The following is a 24,579-nucleotide window of genomic DNA, read 5'->3' as shown; positions in this document are numbered from 1 at the left end:
ACTACAGAAGTGGATAGAAAAATAAGAAAGGCCAAAGAAACACAAACCTTTACCTGTTTGTTTTATACTCATTTAGAATAATATAGTAGCAACCTTCCATCCAAATATGAGATGAAATGTTGTCAATTTACATCAGCATTAAACAACTTGAATTTCGTAGCGTATTTAGAAAGTTTCAAAGTCAGCGATAAAAACAGAAATGTTAAAGCAGGTGACCAAAGGTCTGTTGGTAGGTGGTAATATGGATCATCTTCAAAGGAGAACGATGAGGAAGCGAGGAAGTTTAGGGAGGAGATTTAGAACATTACAGTGTAGTACAGGCCCTTCCCTCGATGTTGTACCGACCTGTGAAGCCCATCTAACCTACACCATTCCATTCTCGTCCATATATTTATCCAATGACCATTAGAATGCCCTCAATGTTGGCGAGTCTACTACTATTGCAGGCAGTGTGCTCCTAGCCCCTACTACTTTGAATAAAGAAACTTGTGATTTCAGAACCATCTGTGTTCAGTTTTGGATACTTGTGAGCTGGAGGAGTTGATGACAAGGTAGGGTTGATGCTTGACCAAGTGTCTGAAGTGTTCAGTGAATACAGGGATGATGGGTTAACAGGCTGTGATTCCAGGTTGGATACAGGCAGCAGGAATAAAGGCGGAGGCTTGTCAGGAATGCACTGGAAAGGTCAGGTTTGAAGCAAAGTGAAACATCAATGGCCATATTATTCCCCATCATGCTTTACTATAAAAGAAATACCTAGCTCCTGTTGAGGTCAAACTTTGAACTTAGAGTTTATGGGTGTCTATTAATTATGATCTCTGATTGATCTCATTCACGATGTAGAAGTTTTAAATGTAGCCAGTGAGATCAGATAAACTGCTGGAACAACAACCTCATGGAGCACTGTTGACCCATTATTGAAAATGATAAATAGATAAGCAGCAACACCTTCAAGTACACCCTTGCTGGGGGATGCTCTCGCAGGGTTAATTTGCTGCCTATTTCCCATTGCTGATGCAGTGAGGAATTGGAGCTAACACAATTTGTGTTGATTGTAGTGCCTAGACTCTGCGGGTGGCACTTTTGCAGGCACTGGAAAGTTGAGAGTTCAAGTACATTGAATGTAGGAGTTGGGAGGTCATGTTGTATTGGGAGGACATTGGTTCGACCACTTTTGGAATACTGCATTCATTTCTGATCTCCCTGCTATGGGAAGGATGTTGTGAAACTTGAAATGGTTCAGAAGAGATTTACAAAAGTGTTGTCAGGGTTGGAGGGTTTGAGCTACAGGGAGAGGCTGAATAGGCTGGAGATATTTTCCCTGCAGCATTGGAGGCTGAGGGGTTACCTTCTGGAGGTTTATAAAATCATGAGGGCCGTGGATAGAGTGAATAGCCAAGGACCTCTCCCTGGGATGGGGCAGTCCAAAACCAGAGGGCATAGCTTTAAGGTGAGAGGGGAAAGATTTAAAAGAGACCCTAGGGGCAACTTTTTCATGCAGAGAGTGGTGCGTGTGTGCAATGAGCTACTAGAGGCTGGTACAATTACAACATTTCAAGGCATCTGGAGGGGTAATTGAATAGGAAGGGTTTAGAGGGATATGGGCCAAATGCTAGCAAATTGGATTGGATTAATTTAGGATATCTGGTCAGTATGGATGAGTTGGACCAAAAGGTCTGTTTCCGTGCTGTGCATCTTTATGACTCTATAACAGAAGCTACACTGACCCTCCTGCTGAAGTATTATAGAGGAATTGTTAATGTAGCATCTCATGATCAAATGTTAAACTGAGACCCCTCCACTCAATGTTTCTTTATGTCCTGGCTGATATTTATGTTTTGACCAACATCACTGAGGCACCGGATTTGGTCATTGTTGCATTTGGTTTTGGGAGCTTTCTCTGCAGCATTTCCTAGTCAAAAGGTGTAGCACTGAAAAGCACAGCAGGTCAGGCAGCGTCGACGTTTCGAGCATAAGCTCTTCATCAGGAAGAGCTTACCTCCAGAGACCACAGCCAATGAGGTACTACTGGTGTTTAAAAGAATTTGGAACATGGTAAATGTTGTTAGGTAAATGGCAGTCTTCAGTTCTATTCTATTATCGATTTGGTGTAGCTTTGGAAACAACCTTTTAAAAGAATTCCAGATATATAGGTTTACTTGGGAATCAGACCAGAGTTGTCATTGTGTTTGGGGAAACCATCGGTCAAGCCAAATTCATTCTGACTGCTTAGTTTTCTACATCCGTAATGATTTTGTTCAGGTAGAAGGGTTAGATACTGTCTTTTACCTTATGTCGACATTGCCCAGCATAACTCGCCTTAAAGGCTTCTGTTTGAATTCTCTTGGGCTTTTAGGCATACTCAAACCTGCTGCGGGCACACATGGATGGCTTAAAAAAGAAAGACAAGAGAAGCAAAAGTAAGAAGACCAAGGCCACACAGTGACTGAACTGTTGTCATGGCAATGGCGGGCTAGCTTCCATTGAAGGAGACAGCTTTGGCTATTCCCACACCTAAGGCCTGGTTGGCTGCAATCAACTTCAGTTTCTTTGTTTTAGTTTTTGAATAGACATCAATTGCGTGGAGATGTGGAGGAACTGGGAGTGGGGGTGAGAGGAGAGGAAAAGAAACTCGTATTTCTGCAGAGACCTCAGTGGAAATGCATCTTGCCCACAGAAGTGTCTGATAGCTGTATCCGTGGCGGCGAGTCATCTTATTCAGATTTTGGCTGATTTATTGCAAAGTGTTGCAGGACATGACCCAAAAAAAACAACCGTTGCTAGGATTTTGCAGGTTTTCCACCGGTGCGTCCTGGAAGTTTAGGATATATTTCTCCCGTCTCTTAGAACCAACCACCTTTTTAAAAAAAAACGCTATCAGTGATGTGGACTGGATTTCACTGGATAATTTGACTCCATGACAATTGATAATTTTGTGCCTATGTGCCCATTCAGCTTGACCCTGGCCGCAAACCTGGAATTCTTTGCAATCCTGGTCATTCCAGCAGATGCTGAGGAGATCTCTGCATATTCCGTAATGAGACCAAGCCCTTTGTGAAATGAATCACGGGGGGGGGGGGGGGGGGAGAGATGTCACTGCCTTTAATGTGAAGACACGATCATCCTCTTCCTTTCCCTGTTTGTCCCAAAGAAAACTGATGTTCCACATAGTGTTTACTGAAATCAGAGAAAGATGCATCTTTTGGCCAAACATATGAAAGAGGCAGCAAGATCTATCTTTTACTGATTACTGACCAGCTGGAGCTGATTTTTGTTTCCAACTTGGATTATTTGTTGCAGAGCTGTGTATAAAACTACAATAAATTGCAAAACAAAAAGACTGAATCATTTTTATTACTGAGAGATTATTTTTGGATAATGTGTTCAAGTTGTGGCTCAGTGCATAGCAATCTTAATGCCCCCTCCCCCCCCGTTTGAAATTCGAGGTTCTTTGATTCACTGCAGAGATTTATGCTCACTGGTGCTTAGTATGATACTGAGGATTGCAATAAGAGAGAAATGCTGTCTTTCCCTGCACCTGCTGAAGTGGACACTGCACCATTCAAGATATTTTCTAATCTACTTGTTCAGAGATATTCTAAAACCTCTCTTGAGGAGGTTGGACTTGAACCAGGGCCTCCTGATCTAGGGGCAGGGACACTATCACTGTGCCACGAGAGGCCCCCTACAGCACTGTACAAAGAGGAGCGGGGGGCTAATGTTTCCTCTTTCAGGAAGAAGATATTTCCTGCTCCTTATTACTGTCTGTGAGATTGTGCTAAGTGGAAGTTGACTATCTTATTTCCTCTATTACAACAATGTTCCTACTTTGTGTATAAAATAAGCAGAACCTGAAGAAATGCAAGTGTTTTCTTACCTGTTAAGTGATCAGGAGATGGAGCAGAAAATTGGATGGGTCCAAAAATAGCCAACTGCATCTGTACTTTTAACATCAGGATGTATTTTAAATTTGCCAGCTTCCTTTTAAAATATACTTTTTTCATGAAATAAGGGTGTTGCAAAACCCCATTTCATATCAAAAGTGAAATTTATGAAGGAATTTATTTTTAAAATTTCATTCTTGCTGTTATCTTTTTAAGTCACCTTAAAAGGCAGTTCTCAAAGTCGCCAAACATTCACATCATCTCACTTTGAAAATTACCAAGGAACCAGAGTGAGGGTTCCCAGCTTGCTGTGACCATATTTAGTAACTATCTAGTTTCTAATTGGAGACTCTGGAGATAGTGAGATTCTGAAAAACTCCTTTTAGCAAAGAATAACTTACTATCAGTATGTAACAAAAGCCCCTGTATCTCTCCAGTCAATCTATAAACGTGAACCAGGCAGTATCTTCAACATTAATCAAAAAGCTGCTGGCCTCAGAGGGAAAAGGTAGATATTATCAGCCAATACTTTACATCAACACGTTCACTGAACACAACCTGCAACTATCCATTACACCAACCTACAGAACCGTATTTAGACTCTCCGATGAATTGATTTTCCTGCCCTCCTTGTAACCTAGTTTGGTGTATGTGAGAGGTGGAGTTTTTAATCACGTGGTAACAATATTTGCTTTACTTTTAAAAAGCTTAGAGGAAAGCCATTCGCTAAATTGACAAAATTCCTTTTATTGCAGTAAACTGCAAAGAAAAAGGGGAACCATTTCTCCTATTCTCGCCAGGCTATAACAAAAGTACTTCTGCTGTTTTAGTTTATTGGGGACTGCATGCTCAAGTAGTCACTCTCAGGACATTACAAATTGATTAAATCTGGGATAGTGAAGCAAACAGTGAAGGTAAATTGAGTAGATTAACTTGTGTACAAACATGATGATGTACATTTAAGTGTACTGATATGCTGGTATTTAAGCCAACTTCAAAGCCACTCTGTGCACTGAAGGACATAACACAGTGGTCTAGGATGACAACAGATCTCAAAAGCATTGCAGTTATTGCACTTTCCCTTGACATGTGAATTATCAGACATGAAGTGGGTATTTGAGGACAATCCCAAAAGAGGGATTAATGTTTAGATTTGGTATTCCAGACCAGATGAAAGCAGAGGGATTGAAATCCATCAGCAGGAGCTCAGTGGAATTATTTACCCCTCAAGTCTAAGGGTTGTGTGTTTGTGCCCCAGTCCAGAGACTGGTACATCAAAATCCAGGCTTTCACTCCAATGCAGATCTGAAGAGCTGCTACATTGTCAGAGTGCCTTCTTGTATATTAAACAGGGACCAAGAGAATTTTCCCCACGTCCCTGCCTTTATATGAGAGAGAGAGAGAGAGAGAGAGCCAATAAAAATATAAAAGATCATTCAATTGTGGTTAGTGAATTTTGGTGTGTGCAAATTAGCTGCTTCAGTTCCTACTTTACCATAGTTACTGATCTTCAAAAGGTCTCTCGTAGGCTGTAAAGAGCTTTGGGTTGTCACGTTATCATGGAGCATGCTGCTGTGATCCAAATTTATCATTCTCATGGTTAACCAGGTATCAGTGCACCTCCCTGACAAAGTACAGTAATTGAGTCATACTTGTGGACAATACCACGTATTCAACTAAAAGGTAGCTACAAAAACAAAATTATTTACTTACAAACATCAGAATTACCTATTTTTTTTTCCAGATGAATAAAAGTTCCCACATCCCAAAGTTAATTGTTCATAAATAATCCAATAAATCAGTTGTTTTAAACTGTCGATCACTGCATGAAGACAGTTCTACAAAATATCTCATGGAATAGGTAATGTTGTCCTTACAGATGTACTGAAGTGGGGAATGGTGAATCAACAGCAATTTTGCATTTACAGCCGGTCTTTAAACTTAGCAAAATGCCCCACATGACAAAAATTAACAAATGAGATTTGGCGCTAGCCAACAAAATGAATCAGCTGACAAACATAGCTTTTGGAGGAGTTTCTTGGAGAGAGTGCAGAGCTAGAGAGGTTTAAGGAGGGAAGTTGAGGGGTGAGGAACTAGCCAGCTGAAGGTGTCAATTGACAATAGCAAAATAAAAACAAAATCAACAAGATGAGAATTGGAGGAATGTTTAGATCTTGACCGTAGGACAGACTTACAATAATAGGTGTGAGGCAACAAAGGAATTTGAAAATTAAGGTGTTGCTGCAGTGTGAGGATACAGCCAAGTGAGCACATGGGTGAAATTGAATGTAGCTTGGTGTGATTCAGGACATGGGTAGTAATGTTTTGGCTGAGTTCTGGCTTGTACAGGCCATTGGGTGTGACGTTGTAAGCAGAGTGTTGCTATCATCGAGGCTTCAGCATAAATCTGAATCATCTTCCAATATTTACATTGAGATTGTCCTACACTTCCACTTAACCCTAGTGACAGGTATTGGGTTGTGACTTGCTCAGACTGTGCAATGTCACCATCAAAATTCTGATGCTGTCATTAGTTCATCTACTACTCTCACGGTCACAGAGAGTCTCTATGGTATTGATTGATGTATAGTATAGAACACAAATCTAGGTTCTGTTTGAAAACACACCGAGTCAGCAACCATGACTTGTTTCTGCAAATTACTCTTGGACCGGCACACCACTGGTTTAATCACTTATCTGAAAACACACAGTCCATATGGTCAAGGGTGTGAAATGTTTGACTTACTGCTTTATTGCTCATAATTCCCCTTTGCTGTCCTACTGCCGTTTCCAAACCATATCCGTCTTGTCTCTAATACATGGTTCAAATATTAACTTGCAACTCTTTCCCAATTGTCCATCAACCATTAAGGATTCCGAACGCCATATTTCTGGAAATTTCATCACATGAAATGGATTTGATGGGCTGAGTGGCTTCCTATGGTGAAATTCCTCTCAGTGGTTAGCACTGCTGCCTCTCAGCGCCAGGGACCTGGGTTCGATTCCAGTATCACACGACTGTCTGTGTGGAATTTGCACGTTCTCCCAGTGTCTGCGTGGGTTTCCTCCGGGTGCTCCGGTTTCCTCCCACAGTCCAAAGATGTGGGCCAGGTGAATTGGCCGTGCTAAAATTAGTGTTAGGTGCATGAGTCAGGTGTAAATGTAGGGGAATGGACCAGGCTGGGTTACTGTTTGGAGGGTCGGTGTGGACTAGTGGGCCGAAGGGCCTGTTTCCATATTGTAGGTAACTTAATCTAATCTTAAAAGTGTCAAGTTATCCACTTTGGTAGAAATGAAATAGAAGGACAGATTATTTCTTAAATGATAAGAGGGTGAGAGTGCATGCATCCAAAAGGTATTTTTTGTTTTTGTTCAAGAGTCACCAAGAGCTAACAGGCAGGTGCAGTTAGGAGGGGAAGTAAGGTTTTAGCCTTCATCAAAGGGGTTTTGAGTACAGAATTAAAGATGTTTTGTTGAAACTATATAGACTGGGTGAGCCGTCGACTGAGTACTGTGTGCAGTTTTGATCTCCTTAGCCAAGGAAGAATATATTTGCCATAGGGAAAAAAAGGTTCACCAAACTAATCTCTGGAATGGCAGGACTGTTTTATGGAGGGGAGACTGAAGCAATTGGGCCTGTATTCTCTCGCGTTTCAGAGAATGAGACGTGACCTCATTGAAACTTAGAAAATTCTTCAACAGGGTGTGACTGAGTAAACGTTTCCCTGGATAGTGAACCTAGATTCAGGCGCATAGTCTCAGAATAAGGGGTAGGACTTTTTAAAATGAAGAAGAATTTCTTCATTGGAAAGGTGGTGAATCTTTGGGGTTCCCTATCCCATTGGCCAAGGAAGCTTAATTATTGGGCATATTCAAGAGAGATTGATAGATTGCAGGAGATTAATTATACCAAAGGATATGGAGATAGTGCAGGGTAGTGGCATGGAGGATGATGATTGGCCACTATTAATTAGAGGCGTAGAGGTGTACAGCACAGAAACAGACCCTTCGGTCCAACTCATCCATGCCGACCAAATATCCTAGCCTAATCTTAGTCCCCTTTGCCAGCATTTGGCCCATCTCCCTCTAAACCCTTCCTATTCGTATACCATCCAGATGCCTTTTAAATGTTGTAATTGTACCAGCCTCCACCACTTCCTCGGGTAGCTCATTCCATACACACACCACCCTTGAATTGCAGTACAGAGTGAAGGGGCTGAATGGCCAACTCCTGCTCCTATATTCCTATTATGCTCACTACCAAAGTCTCCCAACCATTTTACTACCCCAAATAGAAAGTGAACACTTGTCATTATTACCCAATTGAATGATCTTCCCAGACTCATATTCAATTTTCTTTTAGAACCAAGCAACGGAAGCTTTTGGAGATTATTTTTAAAACAGATTTTTAAATTCCTGTATGACTTTTCCTTTTGCTATTAGGTTTACTCGCGGCTTTAGACTGGGGGATTGATATTTAATTCCTAGGGTTTGAGAGCAATCTTGGAGGCTTGAACAATCCATTACTACATCCACTGTATGTGTGAATGTCCTGTAGGTATGTCACACCAGGAATAGGTGACAGAATTTAGGGAAAATCAGTGGGACAGTGGTACCTCTGGATGATAATCCAGAATGATATTGCGGGTTCAAATCTCACCATGGCAGATGAATTCAATGAAATTTGAAATTAGTCAATGTAAGCATTGCTGGTTGGCTTAAAAATTCATCTGGTTCAGTAATACCCCGTGGGGAAAGGAGGTTTGCCATCCTTATCCGGTTTGGCCAACATGTGACGCCAGTCCCACTAGCAAAATGGCTGTTATGAGTCAGCCAATCAGTTCAATGGCAACTAAGGGATGGACAACAAATGCTGCTCTAGCCCAAGCAGTGCCTACAACCCAAGTTTTAAAAACATTGTGTTGGATTGCTCAGCTCTCAACTCTGGGTAGGTCCAAGAGATTCAACCAGACCACCATATCTTGTTGGTGTTAACAGGACATCCCTGGATTAAGGAGTGTGTGATAACACTTTTGATACAAATACAAAATCACATCGCAACCACAAAGAATATTCCTCCCCTCCATACTGTGGATTATATTTTTGACAAATCATTCTCCCTTTTCCTCTCCTGTAAGTATCAGTTTCTGCCATACATCATTCCTCAGCAGGGAGCCCACACAGCCAATATCTAAAGATGGATTCAGGGTAGACAAATGAGGGCCATCACAGCTGCAACTGTGCTCTCCTCATCCATATAGAGTCATAGAGATGTACAGCGTGGAAACAGACCCTTCGGTCCAACACGTCCATCCCGATCAGATACCCCAACCCAATCTAGTCCCACCTGCCAGCACCCGGCCCATATCCCTCCAAACCCTTCCTATTCATATACCCATCCAAACGCCTCTTAAATGTTGCAATTGTACTAGCCTCCACCACTTCTTCTGGCAGCTCATTCCATACACGTACCACCCTCTGTGTGAAAAAGTTGCCCCGTAGGTCTCTTTTATATTTTTCCCCTCTCACCCTAAACCTATGCCCTCTATTTCTGGACTCCCTGACCCCAGGGAAAATAGTTTGTCTATTTATCTTATCCATGCCTCTCATAATTTTGTAAACCTTGATAAGGTCACCCCTCAGCCTCAGAGGCTCCAGGGAAAACAGCCCCACCCTGTTCAGCCTCTCCCTATGGCTCAAATCCTCCAACCCTGGCAACATTCTTGTAAATCTTTTCTGAACCCTTTCAAGTTTCACAACATCTTTCCGATGGGAAGGAGACCAGAATTGCACACAATACTCTCACTTTTCCAACATCTCATTACTCAGGAGTGACAATCAAGTCCGATTTCTGTCCTTCCCAACTTTCTGGTCACCTCAAGGATTACTGTGGCATCTATGCAGCTCTCAGGGGGGAAAAGGGACTTTAAGTGTCAATTGATTTACCTGCACCCCTTTCAAATTCAACCAATGCGACCAATTAATTTGCAATCTCTTTCGCTTATTTACAAGCAACACAGTTCAAAATGGTCATACTTAAATACGAATTGATACATTTATTTAAAACTATGTCAATAGATATTGTGGCCATTGTGGAGATGCTATAGTTTTTGCCAAAAGCACAGTGGTTATGTCAAGGTATCCAATGAGCAAGCAAGAGGTCAACACAACCATCTTAAGAGGTCCCGGCATGGCAGAGTCAAGTGACAACCAAACATCTGAATCTTTCATACAGGTTCTCCAGGACAGTAAGAGGACAGTGAGTGCCAAGTGTAGACCAGCACACAGTATTGACAGTGAGATTGAAGCTAGTAGTCTCAGACAATCTACACATGTTGCCACAATATAGTGCCAGGCAACCTCCAGTGCTCACACCTGAGAGCCTCAACAGGTGACCACCAGGCCCCACCAACTTTCAGTCACATCAGATGTAGAACCGGACTGAAAAACCTTGGCATTTCCAAACTTTGTAGGTATCGGCTGTGGCTCAGTAGCACTCTTACCCCTAGTCATTGGATCAAATCCCACTCCAGAGGCTGGACCGCAAAATGCAGACAGTCTCTCCCAATGCAACCTGAGAGAGTGGCACATTGTCAGAGATGTTGTACTTAAGAAATATTGTGCTTCAGTCTACCCTCTGTGGCCTTGGAAGATCTAACAGCATTATTCAAGGAAAGTGGGTTCTCCCTGGTGTCTTGGTGAATATAAATCAATCAGCTTCATGATTATCTGATCATTATCATGTTGCTGGATGTGGGATCCTGCTTTTTTTCTCACAATTACAGCTGACTGGAATGATAATAAAAACTGGTTGACTGTAAGCCTCCAGTAGGTGTCAACAAACCAATTTAAATGCAAGGCCTGTCTTTTCTTCCCCCGCCAACTTTAAATTGCTCGGATCAATATCCCTTAATTATTAACCCAGCCCAGTTTCTCTCCTCAACCGTAAGGCTATATTGGGACATGGGAAAGAGATGGCCTGAACTGAAGTAGCGATGTAGTCAGGTCTAGCTATTTGACAGTGAGGCCAGCACAATTTGGGGTGATCCCTACCCTCAGTTTATAACCTGCCTTTGCTGTCCAAACTGGGCAGAAATCCTAAGCTAGTCTGTATTCTCCAAAGCTTGGACCGTACTGAAACCAGTTAAAACATCCACGCTTGAGATCAGCTAAGCCAACACAGAGTGAGGCATCCAAGCTGAACACTTTGCACAGTACAGCAACCTCAGGGAGGGCTACTCAAGCAGCCTAATCAATGAGTTCACAGGGCACTGAATACTACAAGTCAACAACATGCATTTATGTAGCACTTGTAACGTTGTAAAACATTCCACAACTCTCAACTTTTCTCAGTGGGGTTATCAAACATAATTTGGCACTGTACGCAAAGATATATTAGAACAGGAGATCAAAAGCTTGGTTAGAGAGTTAGGGTTTTAATGGGTGTCTTAAAAAGAGGAAAAGGCAAAAAGGCTTAGGGACAGGAATTCCAGAGTTGAAGGCACAGTTTCCAATTGTGAAGTGATTAACTCCGGAGTTGCGCAAGAGGCATGCAAAGGAAAACAGACATCGCGGAGACTTGCAGGTCAGGAGAGTTTAAAGTAGTAGGGAACAGTGAGGTACCGGAGGAAACTGGATTCTTAAAAACATGGAGAAGTGGGAAAATAGAAAACCCCTTTCTGGAAGAACAGAAGTTGATCAGCATACAGATGGAGGGTCACATATTCATAGAGGTGTCTCAAATTTGAATGGATGGTCATTGTAGCAATTTAAAGAGACAGCTTAACTTAAATTAACATCAGTGGGCACAAAATGAAGATCAGTTCAATTATAAATTTATTGAGGTTTGATAAATAAACTGGCTAAGCACTGAGACACCAGTTACTAGTTTCAGGTTCCAGACATTTCAGTGAAGGTTCTGGGCCCCTTCTCCAAAAACAAAATACCAACCTTGAATAATTTTTTACATCCATTTGACCGGGTACAGTGGTTTGATATCTAAGAAGCATTTGAGAACAAAGCCAGTGCGAGTTTACCTGGCCGAACTCAGGCTCTGAAACTTGTCTCTCAGGTTCTTCACCAGGCCATGTTGGCCCAGGTCTGTCCTCCTGTGGAGCTGGCTCATCTCCTTTCTGGGTTCTGCCTGTTGTTTGTTCGAGGAGACTTCCTTCTCAGCTCCCACAGAAGCTCGAGTCTTGGTAGTTCCTGGCCTCCAGCTCTTTGCTTCACTCTCTTGCCTGATCTTATACTCCTCTGACTCATGGTAGGCCCTGCACCTTTCCACCACTGCCCGGATGGAGATCTTCTCGTGCGATGTTGGAGACCTGATCTGGACGTAGCCCTCTCCGCTGCCGCTCCTCTCTTTCACGGTCTGCTCGTTCCTATGACTGCTCAGATCGTCCCCATCGCATGACAATTTCTCCATGACGACGACCTGCTGGTCTTGCAGGGTAAACTCTGAGGAAACGTAATGAGCGCCTTCAGCGTCTCTCATAAAGTGACAGTGCTTACAATCCGAACTGGAACTGTGCTCAGTGCACCTGCAGTCCGAAGACGCAGTCCTCGAGCGGGCCGTGTGGTTCCTGAAAGAACATTCAGGGGTCGCCTGTATAAGGTACTGGATGGAAGAGTCAGAATGCAACTGTTTCCTGGCCCCCATGCTGGAAGTTACCCTCGGCGGCTGAGATTTTGCACCGGATTGGCAGTGGCCAGCTTTGGACTTGTCCTCTCGTTCCGAAGAACCGGTGTGGGACAGTCTGCCTTCCATCATCCCATTGGGCATGGACATACTCTTGGCAACTCGGCTCATTTTGGGGTGGCCACTCTCAGCCATCCTCACAGGGCTCGCTCCGGCTGGCCTCTGCATAGAATTTCTCGCAAACTGAGCGTCCACGGCGGCATACTTGGAGCAGAGTTCCCGAACGTCGGGCCACAGGAAGGTTTCCATTTCAGTCGGGCTCAGGGGGCTCCTAGAATGGGACCTCACTGGGGATGTTAAGTTCGGGCTGACGACAGAACGTCGAGGGGATGGGATCCTGCTGGAAGATGCAAGGGGTGATTGCGAGTCCTTGCTCAGAGGCAGGGCATTGGGCTCCTCCATCAACGGTGCCAATGGCACTTGCTCCTGAATAATGACATGTTCATAGAATGGCAGAGACATTGCCATCTTTGATTGATCTGCTGGGGGAGTGGAAAGAGAAGCAAGTTAGTAAAAAGGATACGTTTTTGCTCACAAACCACTGACTTCTTCAAAATCCTAAGCTTCCATGTACTGAATGGTTTTCAGAGAAGGCGTAGTGGGGATTTACCATGATGTGGGATTTCAATTAGTGGAAATGCTCAAGATGATGGGATTGGACCTGGGAGAGGGGAGGGGAACTGTAATAGAGATGTTTCAAAATTATAAAAGTGTTTTTAATAGATTAAATAAGTAGAAGCTGTTTATACTCGAAGGAGGGTTCAATAATCTGAACACAGACACTTGAAAAGGTCTAGGGGAGATGAGGAAAGGAGGACATAGAATCCCTCTAGTGTGGAAGGAGGCCATTGGGCTCTTCACACTGACCATCTGAAGAGCATCACACCCAGACCCACCCCCCTACCTTATCCTTGTAAGCCTGCATTTCCCATGGCTAACCCACCTAGCTTGCACACTACTTGCAATTTAGCACAGCCAATCCACCTAACCTACACGCCTTTGGACTGTGAGGGGCAACCGGAGCGCCTGGAGGAAACCCACACAGACACAGAGAGAATGTGCTAGCTCTGCACAGACAGTCGCCCGGGGTGGAATTGAACCCAGGACCTTGACGCTGTAAGGCAGCAGTGCTAAACACTGAGCCACCCTTGACAAGTCCAGCAACAATAGTCCAGGTAGGATCAATTAGCCAGCTGACTATTACACACCTTCTGACATTTTTGTATAGTTGATAATGTGGACAAAATTATTCTACTGCAAATGACTGACCCTTGCCAGATTGGCGAGATTTCAGATATCCTTGAATTGTATGGGTTCCAATGCATGCTCACACACAATTGGTAGAAGCAGGTTTTAAGGCGTGTCTAATAGAAGGAGATGGTAGTAGTGAGGTGGCATAGCTTAGGAAGGTGATCCAGAGAAGTAGGTGAAGGTACAGCTGCTAGAACTGATGGAGTCCATATTCAACAGATGGATGGACTTTAGTTTACTCAGCCACAACTCTACTTCCCAAGTCTTGTTCACCCAGTGCTCACTGGTCTACATCAGCTCGGCTCAGCAGTGCCTTAATTTTAAAATCCTCATTAGGGTGTTCAAATCACTTCGTGTTCTCAAACCTGTTGGCTTCATAGTATTACCATGAGACAATAATCCAGGTAAAGTTCAGGGGTCAAACCCGAGCAGGGAGAATGGTGAAATCTGAATTCACAAACTAATCTGGATTGAAGAGTCTCGTGATCACCATGAAGCCATTATCGATTGTCAGAAAAAACCATCAGGTTCACTAATGTCCTTTCGGGACCATCCTTACATGGTCTGGCCTACACGTGACTCCAGACCCACAGCAATGTGGTCTCAATTCCCCTCCAGTCAATTAGGTTGGGCACTAAGTGCTGGCTTAGTCAACTATGCCCACCTCCCATGAATGAATAAAAAACAAATCACCCCATCTCTAAACAATTCCAGCCACACAATCCTCTAGCCTCCTCCAATTTCCATCACTCAAACATTGGCAGCAGTCTTCAACTGCCTCGAGCTAAGCTCTGGAATACCATCCCTAAACATTCGACTACAAAATCTCTCTCTTTAGCCAAGGTTTTGGTCCCTCGGTCTATTATATAAGTTGTTGTTTGCAAATGCATATTTTACTGCTATTTACTGCAGAGATCCTATTTTAATTGTTAGTGTTAATAAAATGAACAGACATGAGGTGTCTACAGACAGTAAGCATGAAAATAATGGAAATGCACCCACCGCCAACAACCTTATCCTTTTTGTCCTTCTGGAGATAAGGCACCTTGGACAGTTCACTCCCCCTTTCTGCCTTGTTGCTCAATTGCTCCTCTTCTATGCACTGGGCTCTCTTTCGGACCACTGGCTTGTTATTCTTAATCCGTTGACTGTATATCCTGGCCAGTTGGTAGACCTTGGTCTTCACCTTCTCCGTCACCTCTCTCAGTAACTCTTCACTCTCGACCCTCGAGCCTGCCTGGGCTATGGTTGCTCTGGTGCCTTGCGCTGGATGGTCCTGCCTCTTAACAGTTAGGTTGGAGCTGGTGTCAGGTGGTTGCGGTGGTGAGGTTTTGCTCTCGGTCTCCGAGCACTTGGCCGGTTGGATGCACAACGGTCCTTGAGCCAATGGAGCAGATGTTAGGACAGACAGCACTTCACCCTCGTGGTTACTGTCACTGCGTTGAGATTCCCCACTCGGCCTTCTTTGTAACCCACTTTCATGAGTGAACCTAGCCGGAGAAGAAAGGGGTGACTCTTCCTTTATGGCACTTAGGTCACTGTCTTCCACAATAACCAATGGCTCGCTGAAATCAAGGCCAAAAATAATTCTGCCGTTGCTGAGCTGTTTTATTTGGCATTGTGCAGGGTGTGCAGCTTCTCTCATCTCAGAGGTACGGTCACAGACCTTGGGCCTCAGCATTGTCTCGTCTCTCTGCTCCGTCCTCTCGTGAGGCTCTGCCGCAGCGTCCGCTACTCTTTCCATCTCTTCCCAGACTTTGACCATGTCCGCAGATGACTGGAATTCACCATCGGTGATTGGGTCCTGGGAAATGGGGGCGGTTTCCCTCGGGAAGTCCAAAGGCAGACCATCTTCCGCAGGATGGTCGTGCTCTGGCTGCTGGGCTTCCGATTCCGGAGAAGGGGAGCGGGAACCTCGTTGGGGTTTGGGATCTGGAAGGTTCAGCAAACCGTGGGGCAGTGGCTCACCACTGGAAGCAGCCAACCGTCTCCTCAGCGTGGCCTCTCGCAAGTCCTCTTCCTTGTTTTGGCTATTCAACTTGGAGACAGAGCTCCTGACCAAGCCTGCCGGGATGTAGGACAGGCTCTCTCGCCGTCTAATGCTGAAGTTGGCATCCTCGTGCTCCGCATTGTCATAGTAACTCTTAATCTTCTCAATGAGCAGGCGGTCCTGGCGGGACAAGGTGGAGTCCCTTCTCCGCGGAATGTTCCGGTCTGCCTCTCCCGGCGCGTCCTCCGGGCTGCTGGGTTTAGGCTCGTCGAGGTGCTTCTCCTGGCCAACGTTGGCTTGACAGACACTCCCTTGGGAGTCGTCGCTAGGGCCGAAGGCGCCGCTGTTCCATGGTAGTTTGTCCCCGCACTCGAGGCTGCTTTGTCTGCTCGTCATCTTCGGTGTCGGGCAGCCTTGGGAGCGGCCGTCGTCCGCCGCCAAGCTGTTGCGGCGCGATCGGCTGTTGGTGACATGACCGGCGATGAGGCTGGCCTGGCCCAGCACCGATGGCGGGAGAATGCTGCGTGAGCTGCGCTCCTGCTCGTCCTCGTCGGTCGAGTCTTCGCTGCTGAGGTGCTTCGGCTCCTCGCCAGGCTCGCTGAATGAGTATTCCATGGTGGACTCTGCAACACCCCTCCCTGAATCACTGCCTTCCACCTCAGCATCCTCTGTGGATTCATCTGCCCCCTTGGGTTCCTCTGTACTGCACGCCGTCTCTGAGTCAGACTGGATTTCCTCTAGGGCAGAACGGCACGCTTCAGTCACCATCTGATGGAGGGATATTGGTTCCACATCAGAAGCAACCTGAGAAGTTAATAGAATACGGAGAGGCTGAATAGGTTGTCAATACTACACATTAATAATTGGAGAATGTCCCTTTTAAGAGAGAGTGAGTGATACCAGCAGATATAAATAGATTCACCCAGCCCTCCTCCACTGTACAGGACTCAGGAAGGTTTATGGCTTGGAGATGAGGCTATAAAACTAGCACTAATTCTCCTACTCCCACACGCTCCCTATGTACACACTACGTCATCATCCATTTTTGTCTCTGCGACTCTGTGGAAGAACACAGTGACTAAAGGTCACAAAATTCAGTGGGTACAGGCTGTCATAGACAAACACACACACCATCTGCAGTAAAGGTGAAGATAGAGTTAGTCTCAACAAGCACCTAATGACTTCTGGAAGGCAGGGTTATGATGCATGGGACACAGCCAATATACACCAGCCTGAGGTTAATTGATAGTTGTCTAGATTAATCAATGGTGGGTGAGCAGAGTGGAGGAGTTTTATTTCACTGTTTGGCGAGATGAATGGGTGCCTAAGGCTGTTTCTGACCCAAACCCGGATGCTATCTACCCTAAACACAACCAATCCATCCGGTACTAACTCTCACAATCTTCACCCTGTCCAATGCTTCTACAATCTCCACTTTCACTGATATTTTCTTTGACTTCTCTTCCTTATTAAGCAGAAATACTAAGAACTATCACCAGCTTTGTACTGATAAATAGGACATAGAACAGTACAGCATGGGAACAGGCCCTTTGGTCCACGACACTGCGCCGAGTATGACACCAAATCAGACCGACTGCCTCCTCTATACTGCTTTTGGATTTCACCTAATCTCATGTAAGTGATCAGGAAAGGAGAGTGTACAGTCCAGATGTAGGATGTGTGAAGAGAAATGGTTGGGACAAACGTGAGGAGAGATAGAATGGAAGTAGTAATCGGAGGAATCAAGTAGGATATGAGAGTGTGGAAGTCAAACAGAGAGGCTAAATGGAGGTGTGAGAAGTGATAGGTTAGAATGTGTGGAGTGAGCGAGTGACAGCGAGATAATATGACCAACAGGAAGATAAGTAGGTTGGGATATGTTCGAATAGAAGTGTAGTATCAACTGCTCAGCAGCGGTTGATTGAAACCAGAGGTGGCAGTGAAATGGGACCAATGGGAAAAGACCAATTTTCTCCGAGTTGGTGCATAGGTAACCACACAGCTTGGAATGTACGACACGCTGAAATAATCAGGCCGCTCCACATGGGCAAAGGAGATGCTCACAAAGGGGTTTGTAGCCCACTCGGTATGAAGGACATTTAGAGGCGATACTGATCACTAACCAGAGGAAACAGATTTAGGATAATCGGCAAAAGCACCAAAGGTGAAATGAGAAGAAGTAGCTTACCACCCCAAGTAGTTATAGTGATCTACATTGCCCTGCCTGAACATGGTGGAAACAGATTCAAAGTGGGGAACTGGATAAATAATTGGAGAGGGATCATTTCAGAACTATGGGGAAAGAGCAGGGAAACAGGACTGAGTGAATAAGATAGAATGGCGGTCAGAGTCCTTTTCCCCAGAGTTGAAATGTCCAATACTAGGAGGCATGTATCTAAGTTGAGAGGGGGAAAGTTCAAAGAAGATGTGAGGGGCATGTTTTTTTTCTACACAGAATATGCTGGAAGTCTGGAATGTGCTTCCAGGAGAGGTGTATAAGGGGCTTTCAGATAAGCACATGAATATGCAAGGAAGGGAGGGATATGGACCAAGGGCAGGCAAAAGGGATTAGTCTAATTTGGTGTCATACTCAGCACAGTGTCGTGGACCAAAGTACCTGTTCCCATGCTGTACAGTTCTATGTTCTATTTATCAGGACAAAGATGGTGATAATTCTTTGTATTTCTGTTTAATAAGCAAGAGAAATCTAACAAAATATCAGTGAAAGTGGAGTTTGCAGAATCATTGGACAGGGTGAAGATTGAGAGATTGTTATTATTGGATGGGTTGGTTGTGTCTAGGGTAGATAAGTCATCTGCTAAGTCTGAGAAACCACTGGCTGGTTCATTTAGTGGCAACAATAGGCAAAGGTTTAGAAACAATAATCAGGTGAAAATCAAACTCACTTGGAGAATTTTGGATAATTAAGGAGGATTTGTAAAAGACAGATTGTGTTTTACTAAATGAATGCATTTTTTTTTCACGAAATAACAGAGGTTGGATAATGGGAACGCAGTGAATGTAGAAGCCCTTCATCAGGAATAAAGCTTTATTCCTGATGAAGGGCTTTTGCCCGAAACGTCGATTTTGCTGCTCGTCGGATGCTGCCTGAATTGCTGTGCTCTTCCAGCACCACTGATCCAGAATCTGGTTTCCAGGAGCTGCAGTCATTGTTTTTACCACGCAGTGAATGTAGTCTACGTGGATTTTAGGAAATCATTTGATAAAACACATGAAAGGGTGGTTAACTAAAATCAAGGAATAGGAGAGTCAGGATCCAACTGGTTAAAACAGTTGGTTTCAGGATGGAAAGCAGCAAATCATGGTAAATGGTTATTTTCCAGACTGGAGGATGGGAGGCAAAGGTGTTCCCCATGGAGTAGTGCAACAATCACTGATTCTTGTTTTGCTGTGCGTGAATGATCTGGAACTTCAAATGCAAAGTAGAATTCAAAGTATGCCAAGATATCACACTTGCAGAAATGGCAAACAGCGAGGACAATATGAATTGCCTGCAACATGCCATAGATAGACCAGCAGAATAAGCAGGCAGGAGTGAGATGCAATCACCTGATGAAGGAGCGTCGCTCCGAAAGCTAGTGTGCTTCCAATTAAACCTGTTGGACTATAACCTGGTGTTGTGTGATTTTTAACTTTGTACACCCCAGTCCAACACCGGCATCTCCGAATCATTAATCAATGAAGGCATTGAGTACAGAAGCAGAGTTGTTTAGCCAAAACCACATAAAGCTGTGGTCACCTAGCGTATTACATCTAGCCCTTGTCACCACACCACATTTTATGCAGGATCACTGGGTTCTTAACAGGGTACAGTGGAGATTTACCAGAATCGTCCCAGTGTTAGGAGATTTTAATTACAAGATTAGGTTAAAAAAACTAGGGTTGTTCTCATAGGACCAAAGGAAGTGGAGGGGAATTTGACAGAAGAGTAAAAAATTATGAAGTGTTTATAGGATGTGGACAAAAACAAAAGTTACAGCCAATGGTATGAGGGCTGAAAGATGCAGATTTAGTGTTTTGGGCAAGAGATGCAGGGGAACGTTGCTCCCGGTGAATGTTAATGATCTGGGAGCTTGTTTCCGAAGAGAGTGGTGGAAGTAGAAACAATAATTTCTAAACAAACTGGGATCCACACTCAAAGGAAGTAAACTTGCAGAGTAATGGGGATGGAGATTGGGACTGACTGGCGTCAACACAGCAAGCCAAATGGCTTCCTTCTGTAGCATAAATGACTCTGTGACAGAAATCCATCTGATTCTTCCAGGCTGAAGGAATGCTGCATTGTCTTTTGGGCAAAATGTTAAACCATCAAGCCCCCACAGGTAGATGGAAAACATCCCTTGGCACTGTTTGAAGAAAGGGTGTCCTGCTGGTGTTCATCCCTGGTATAGCTAAAACAGATGAATCGTTCATCAACATATTGTTACTGTGGAATCTTGCTGTGCACAAATTGGCCATCTCATTTCTTAACATTGTGTTAGACTGGCAAAGAAGTCCTGAAATTGTTGAAAAGGTGCAATCTAAAAAAGGATGAGAAAGAGGCTTGTTTTGACAAGGTGCTCAGTTCTCATCAAAATCATGCCCCAATCCTCGCTAGGGGGCATCACCTCATGCACTACACCCAAGTGCAGCAAACACTGCAGTGACCTGCCCAGCTGGTCACTCTTGGAAGAAATACTGGTCTCGTAGAGATCAGCATGCAGAGGTTGTGAAAAGGGACTTATTAGAAACTAGAGAGCTAGGTAGTGAAGGATAGACCACTGAATCCCTTGTCTTGATACACCCCCAAGCCTTTATTTATAGAGAAAACACAGTGTAACCCCTTCCATCAGCCCAGTCCATCACAAAAGCCAACTTTCCATCCAATGACTCCATCTATACTTCTCATTGCCTTAAAGGCATCCAACATAATCAAAGACCCCTCCCACCCCGGTTATCATCTCTTCCATCGGGCAGAGGGTACAAAAGCTTAAACACACGTACCAATAGATTCAAGAACAGCTTCTTCCCCACTGTTATTAGACTTCTGAATGGACCTTTCAAATTTTAAATTTAATACTTATCTCGATCTTTGTGCACCTTCTCTGCAGCAGTAACACTGTATTCCTCGCTCTGTTCTATTACCTAATGCATTTTGTATGGTATGATCTGCCAGTACTGCAGATCAGAAAAACTCTTCACTCTACCTAGCTACATGTGACATTAATAAATCAGATCAAATCAAAACATTCCTTTCAATCCATTTATATCTGTGACAGCAAAGTTAGTTCCCAGTTAATATATAATAACCTGAATGCCTCACTGACACACAACTATTAACAAGTTCTTTCTTTCTGAACAGTGGACACCGGTGATTTTTCTCAACTTTAATGTACATACCTCTTCAGAGACATTGGAATCACTGTCCCAGCCCCTGCGCTTCTCTGGATTTCCAGAGGGCTGACTGTTCTGCCGCTTGCATCCTTTGACATCCTGTAGTTCAACAGGATCTTCAGTCTAGTGGAGAAGGACACCATGTGAGACAAACAAGAAACTGTGGGTAATAAACCAAGGCAGTTACAAATGCCTAGCCCCTTCCCTTTCCTCCTTCCCACCTTCACCCCCTCCCAGAATCCCAAAGACTGGGTGAGCTGCATCGCTGGTGAGTCTTAGCCCGAGCCCCTTCCTGTAATATTGGTTGTGTTCCCCAACTGATATTGCCAAACTAAATCCAACAATTAGGTTGTCCTGTTAAAAGCAGGTTATAGATTAACAGCTTTGGGTTAGCACCGTGAAACATGCACATGCTGTTTAAATGAGATTCCAGCAGGATTACCAGTAACTCGGCCAGGCTAGGAATAACATCATTTAGAAGGCAAGCATCTTTATAAATAACACTTGGACTTCATGACCTCCTGGACTGGTTTCACCTGTCTGAGGCATTGTCAGGGAGCAAGCATATTTGGTTTCCCTTATAGTGCCTTCTAATGGCCATCAGATTTGCACATCTGTTTAGATTAGAGATTAGATTCCCTACAGTGTGGAAACAGGCCCTTTGGCCCAACCAGTCCACACCGACCCTCTGAAGAGTAACCCACCCAGGCCCATTTCCCTCTGACTAATGCACCTAATATTATGGACAATTTAGCATGTCCAATTCACCTTGCACATTTTTGGACTGTGGGAAGAAACCGGAGCACTCGGAGGAAACCTATGCAGACACGGAGAGAATGTGCAAACTCCACACAGTCATCCAAGGTTAGAATTGAACCTGGGACCCTGGTGCTGTGAGGCTGCAGTGCTAACCACTGAGCCACATGCCGCCCTTGATGAGGGAGAGAGCTGGTTATAGAACGAGTAAAGCCATAGGACAAACACAGAATTTGGGATTTATTTTGGCAGGGAGAACATGGACAGATGATATAAAGGGTGCAATCTAAGGGACTGCTTTAGGAGCAGAGGAGCATACGTGCATTAGCCATTGAAGGTAGCAGGAAGTTGAAAGCATGGATAATAAAGCATACGGTATCTTAGGCTTTATTAATAGGGGCATAGAGTATTAGAGAGGAGGTTATGTTGAACTTGTACAGGACACTAGTTTAGCCTCAACTGGAGCACTGCATTCAATTTTAGAACGCCTTTTGGAATGGTACGAAGGCATTGGAGAGAATGCGCAGAAAAGATTCAGGAGAATGATTTCAGCGATTGCATTTTCAGAATAAGATAGCAGTTCAGAGTGTTTTCTTCAGAGAAGGAAAGGCTGAAAGAGATCTAATAGAGATATTCAAAACCAAGAGGGGTCTTGACAGAGGAAACGATTAAATCAATGCCTGCTTGTTTTCAAAGTGACTGGTGAAAGAAGCAAAAGGTGATAGGAGGAAGAGCTCTTCACACAGTGAGTGGTCAAGATCTGGACTGCACTGCCTGACAGTGTGGAGGAGGCGGGTTCAATAGAAGTATCCAAGAGGAAATCAGACAGTTATCTGAAAAGGAAAAATGTGAAAGGCTATGGAGAGCTGATGGGAGAATGGCAGGAGGCGATGTGTTCATTTGGAGAGTCGATGGGCTGAATGGCTTTGCTTTGATCTGCAGCAAATCTGTGATTGGTGAAGTTTCATACTGGGGGGGGGATAGAATGAGAGGATGCAAAATTAACCAATCAACAGCCCTTAGAAGTAAAAATTTGAAATAAATAACGAAACCTATTAACTAAATCTGCTATGACTAGGTTTATAATTTAACAAAATAGTAAAAGGTCAGTGAAAAAACTAGAACACTAAGAAAGGTGAAGAATCAATAAGTTGAAGTGAGGCAGATGAAGAAATTGGCCTCGGGATCGAGTGGGACGCATTTGCGTAGATATTGCAAAGGGCAGAAAATAAGCAAATTCCACATGAGAAGTCATTAGAGCGTTGGTCATTTGAAAGGAACAGGGTAACATATTGCTCCTGTCCCTGTACTTCATATACTCAGTGTTACTGGACTAGTAATCGAGAGGCTAGAACTCCTGCTCCAGAAACTCAACACTGCAGCTAATAAATCAGCATCGAATAAATTAATTAAATGTGGAATAAATTACTCTCTCATTCATGAAACTGCAGGATTGTTGTAAAACCCATCTGGCTTACTGATGCCTTTCATGAGGTATATAAATCTACAGAAAATGCTGATGGAGTTTTGTGTTTTAAATCGTAAAATGTATAGAATTTAATAGGCAAGATGAAACTATAGTAAATCTCAGAATACGATGTGCAATATTGGGCTCCACATTAGAGGAAACATAATAAATAGTCAGAAAGAGGGTACAACGTAGATTAACTAGAATGCCACCTAGTATGAGGAAACACAAAAGTGAAGACAGACTTGAAGGGATTTTGTCATGATCCCATTACGAAAGATATGATCAAAGAATTAAAAGTATGAAAGAATGGGACAGGCCAGATAGAAATAGACCAGTTTCAGTAGTCAAGGATTTAAAACAAAACAGAATTTAAAAAAAAAGGGAAAGAGTAATGTTGTTACAGCAGAGAATCATGACTGGAATTCTCTTTCAGTGTCTGTGATCAAGTCAGAAACTATGTTAACGTTCAAGATTTGATTGGACAAATATGGATGGAATGATGTGTGAAGAGGGTAGGTAAACATGGTTAGGATGATTAACATGAAATGATGGCCTGCTTCTGGTCATGGCACTTCTGTATATTTCCAAATAGCTTTTCTTGCTAAGGGAGAGGCAGTACAGTCTACATTGAACCGCTGGAATGTCGTTTCGTCTTCAGTCCAGATTGATAGGACAGAGCTGGTTTTTTCTAAACCAAACAGGCAGTCACTAACCTACTTGGTGTGGGCTATAGCATAACTCCACTCCCATCTTCCTATCCACAAATTTGGCAGTACATTAGGAATTTCAAGCTGCAAATTAGAGGCTAAAACAGTAACATGCCAGTCAAGTGAGTTGGAAATGATACATTGGAAGCTTTTTTTGGGTGGGAGAGTTCATTTAAACTATTGAGACATGAGAAGGAACCTGTTACCTTTAGTCCAACTAGACTCTGCCTGATGCCAATGTGTGGTTTCCAGAGTCAAAAAAATATTCCATTCTTCATCACTAACATCCCTCACATAGATAAGCACACGAAAACAACTTTTGAGCTTCGTTATTTAACACTATTATCAATCCATCAGATAACTAGAGCACCGTTCCAGAAAGCTATGATTTGAAATCCAAAACTTTCAACATCAAGTAATTTCTCTCA

General features: G+C 43.8%; 2 protein-coding genes across 8 annotated transcripts in view; one reads left to right on the top strand and one right to left on the bottom strand.

Annotated features, from left to right (window-relative positions):
• The window catches only part of srp14 (signal recognition particle 14), a 62,696-nt gene that overhangs the window by 11,196 nt on the left and 26,921 nt on the right, over positions 1 to 24,579 (top strand). For 2 of the 5 annotated variants that reach the window (XM_043698177.2, XM_043698176.2), the window contains exon 5: positions 2,357 to 3,345. The exons of the other annotated variants lie outside the window; for them this stretch is intronic. In XM_043698177.2, the coding sequence (XP_043554112.1) occupies positions 2,357 to 2,446 (90 nt within the window). In that variant the 3' untranslated portion in view covers positions 2,447 to 3,345. Of the gene's footprint in view, positions 1 to 2,356; positions 3,346 to 24,579 lie in introns of those variants that run through there. 5 annotated transcript variants of the gene reach the window in all.
• Positions 11,704 to 24,579, bottom strand: part of plekhg3 (pleckstrin homology and RhoGEF domain containing G3) — a 197,201-nt gene continuing 184,325 nt past the window's right edge. For all 3 annotated transcript variants that reach the window (XM_087990097.1, XM_087990098.1, XM_087990099.1), the window contains 3 exons: positions 21,224 to 21,340; positions 14,836 to 16,627; positions 11,704 to 13,064 (listed from right to left, as the gene is read on the bottom strand). In XM_087990097.1, coding sequence (XP_087846223.1) covers positions 11,917 to 13,064; positions 14,836 to 16,627; positions 21,224 to 21,340 — 3,057 coding nt within the window. In that variant the 3' untranslated portion in view covers positions 11,704 to 11,916. The remainder of the gene's footprint in view (positions 13,065 to 14,835; positions 16,628 to 21,223; positions 21,341 to 24,579) is intronic.

This window comes from Chiloscyllium plagiosum, unplaced genomic scaffold, assembly GCF_037043375.1.
Source record: "Chiloscyllium plagiosum isolate Xiang-an unplaced genomic scaffold, Cpla_swu_hap1 HiC_scaffold_8, whole genome shotgun sequence".
Lineage (NCBI taxonomy): Eukaryota > Metazoa > Chordata > Chondrichthyes > Orectolobiformes > Hemiscylliidae > Chiloscyllium > Chiloscyllium plagiosum.
This window is presented reverse-complemented; position numbering and strand designations above follow the sequence as displayed.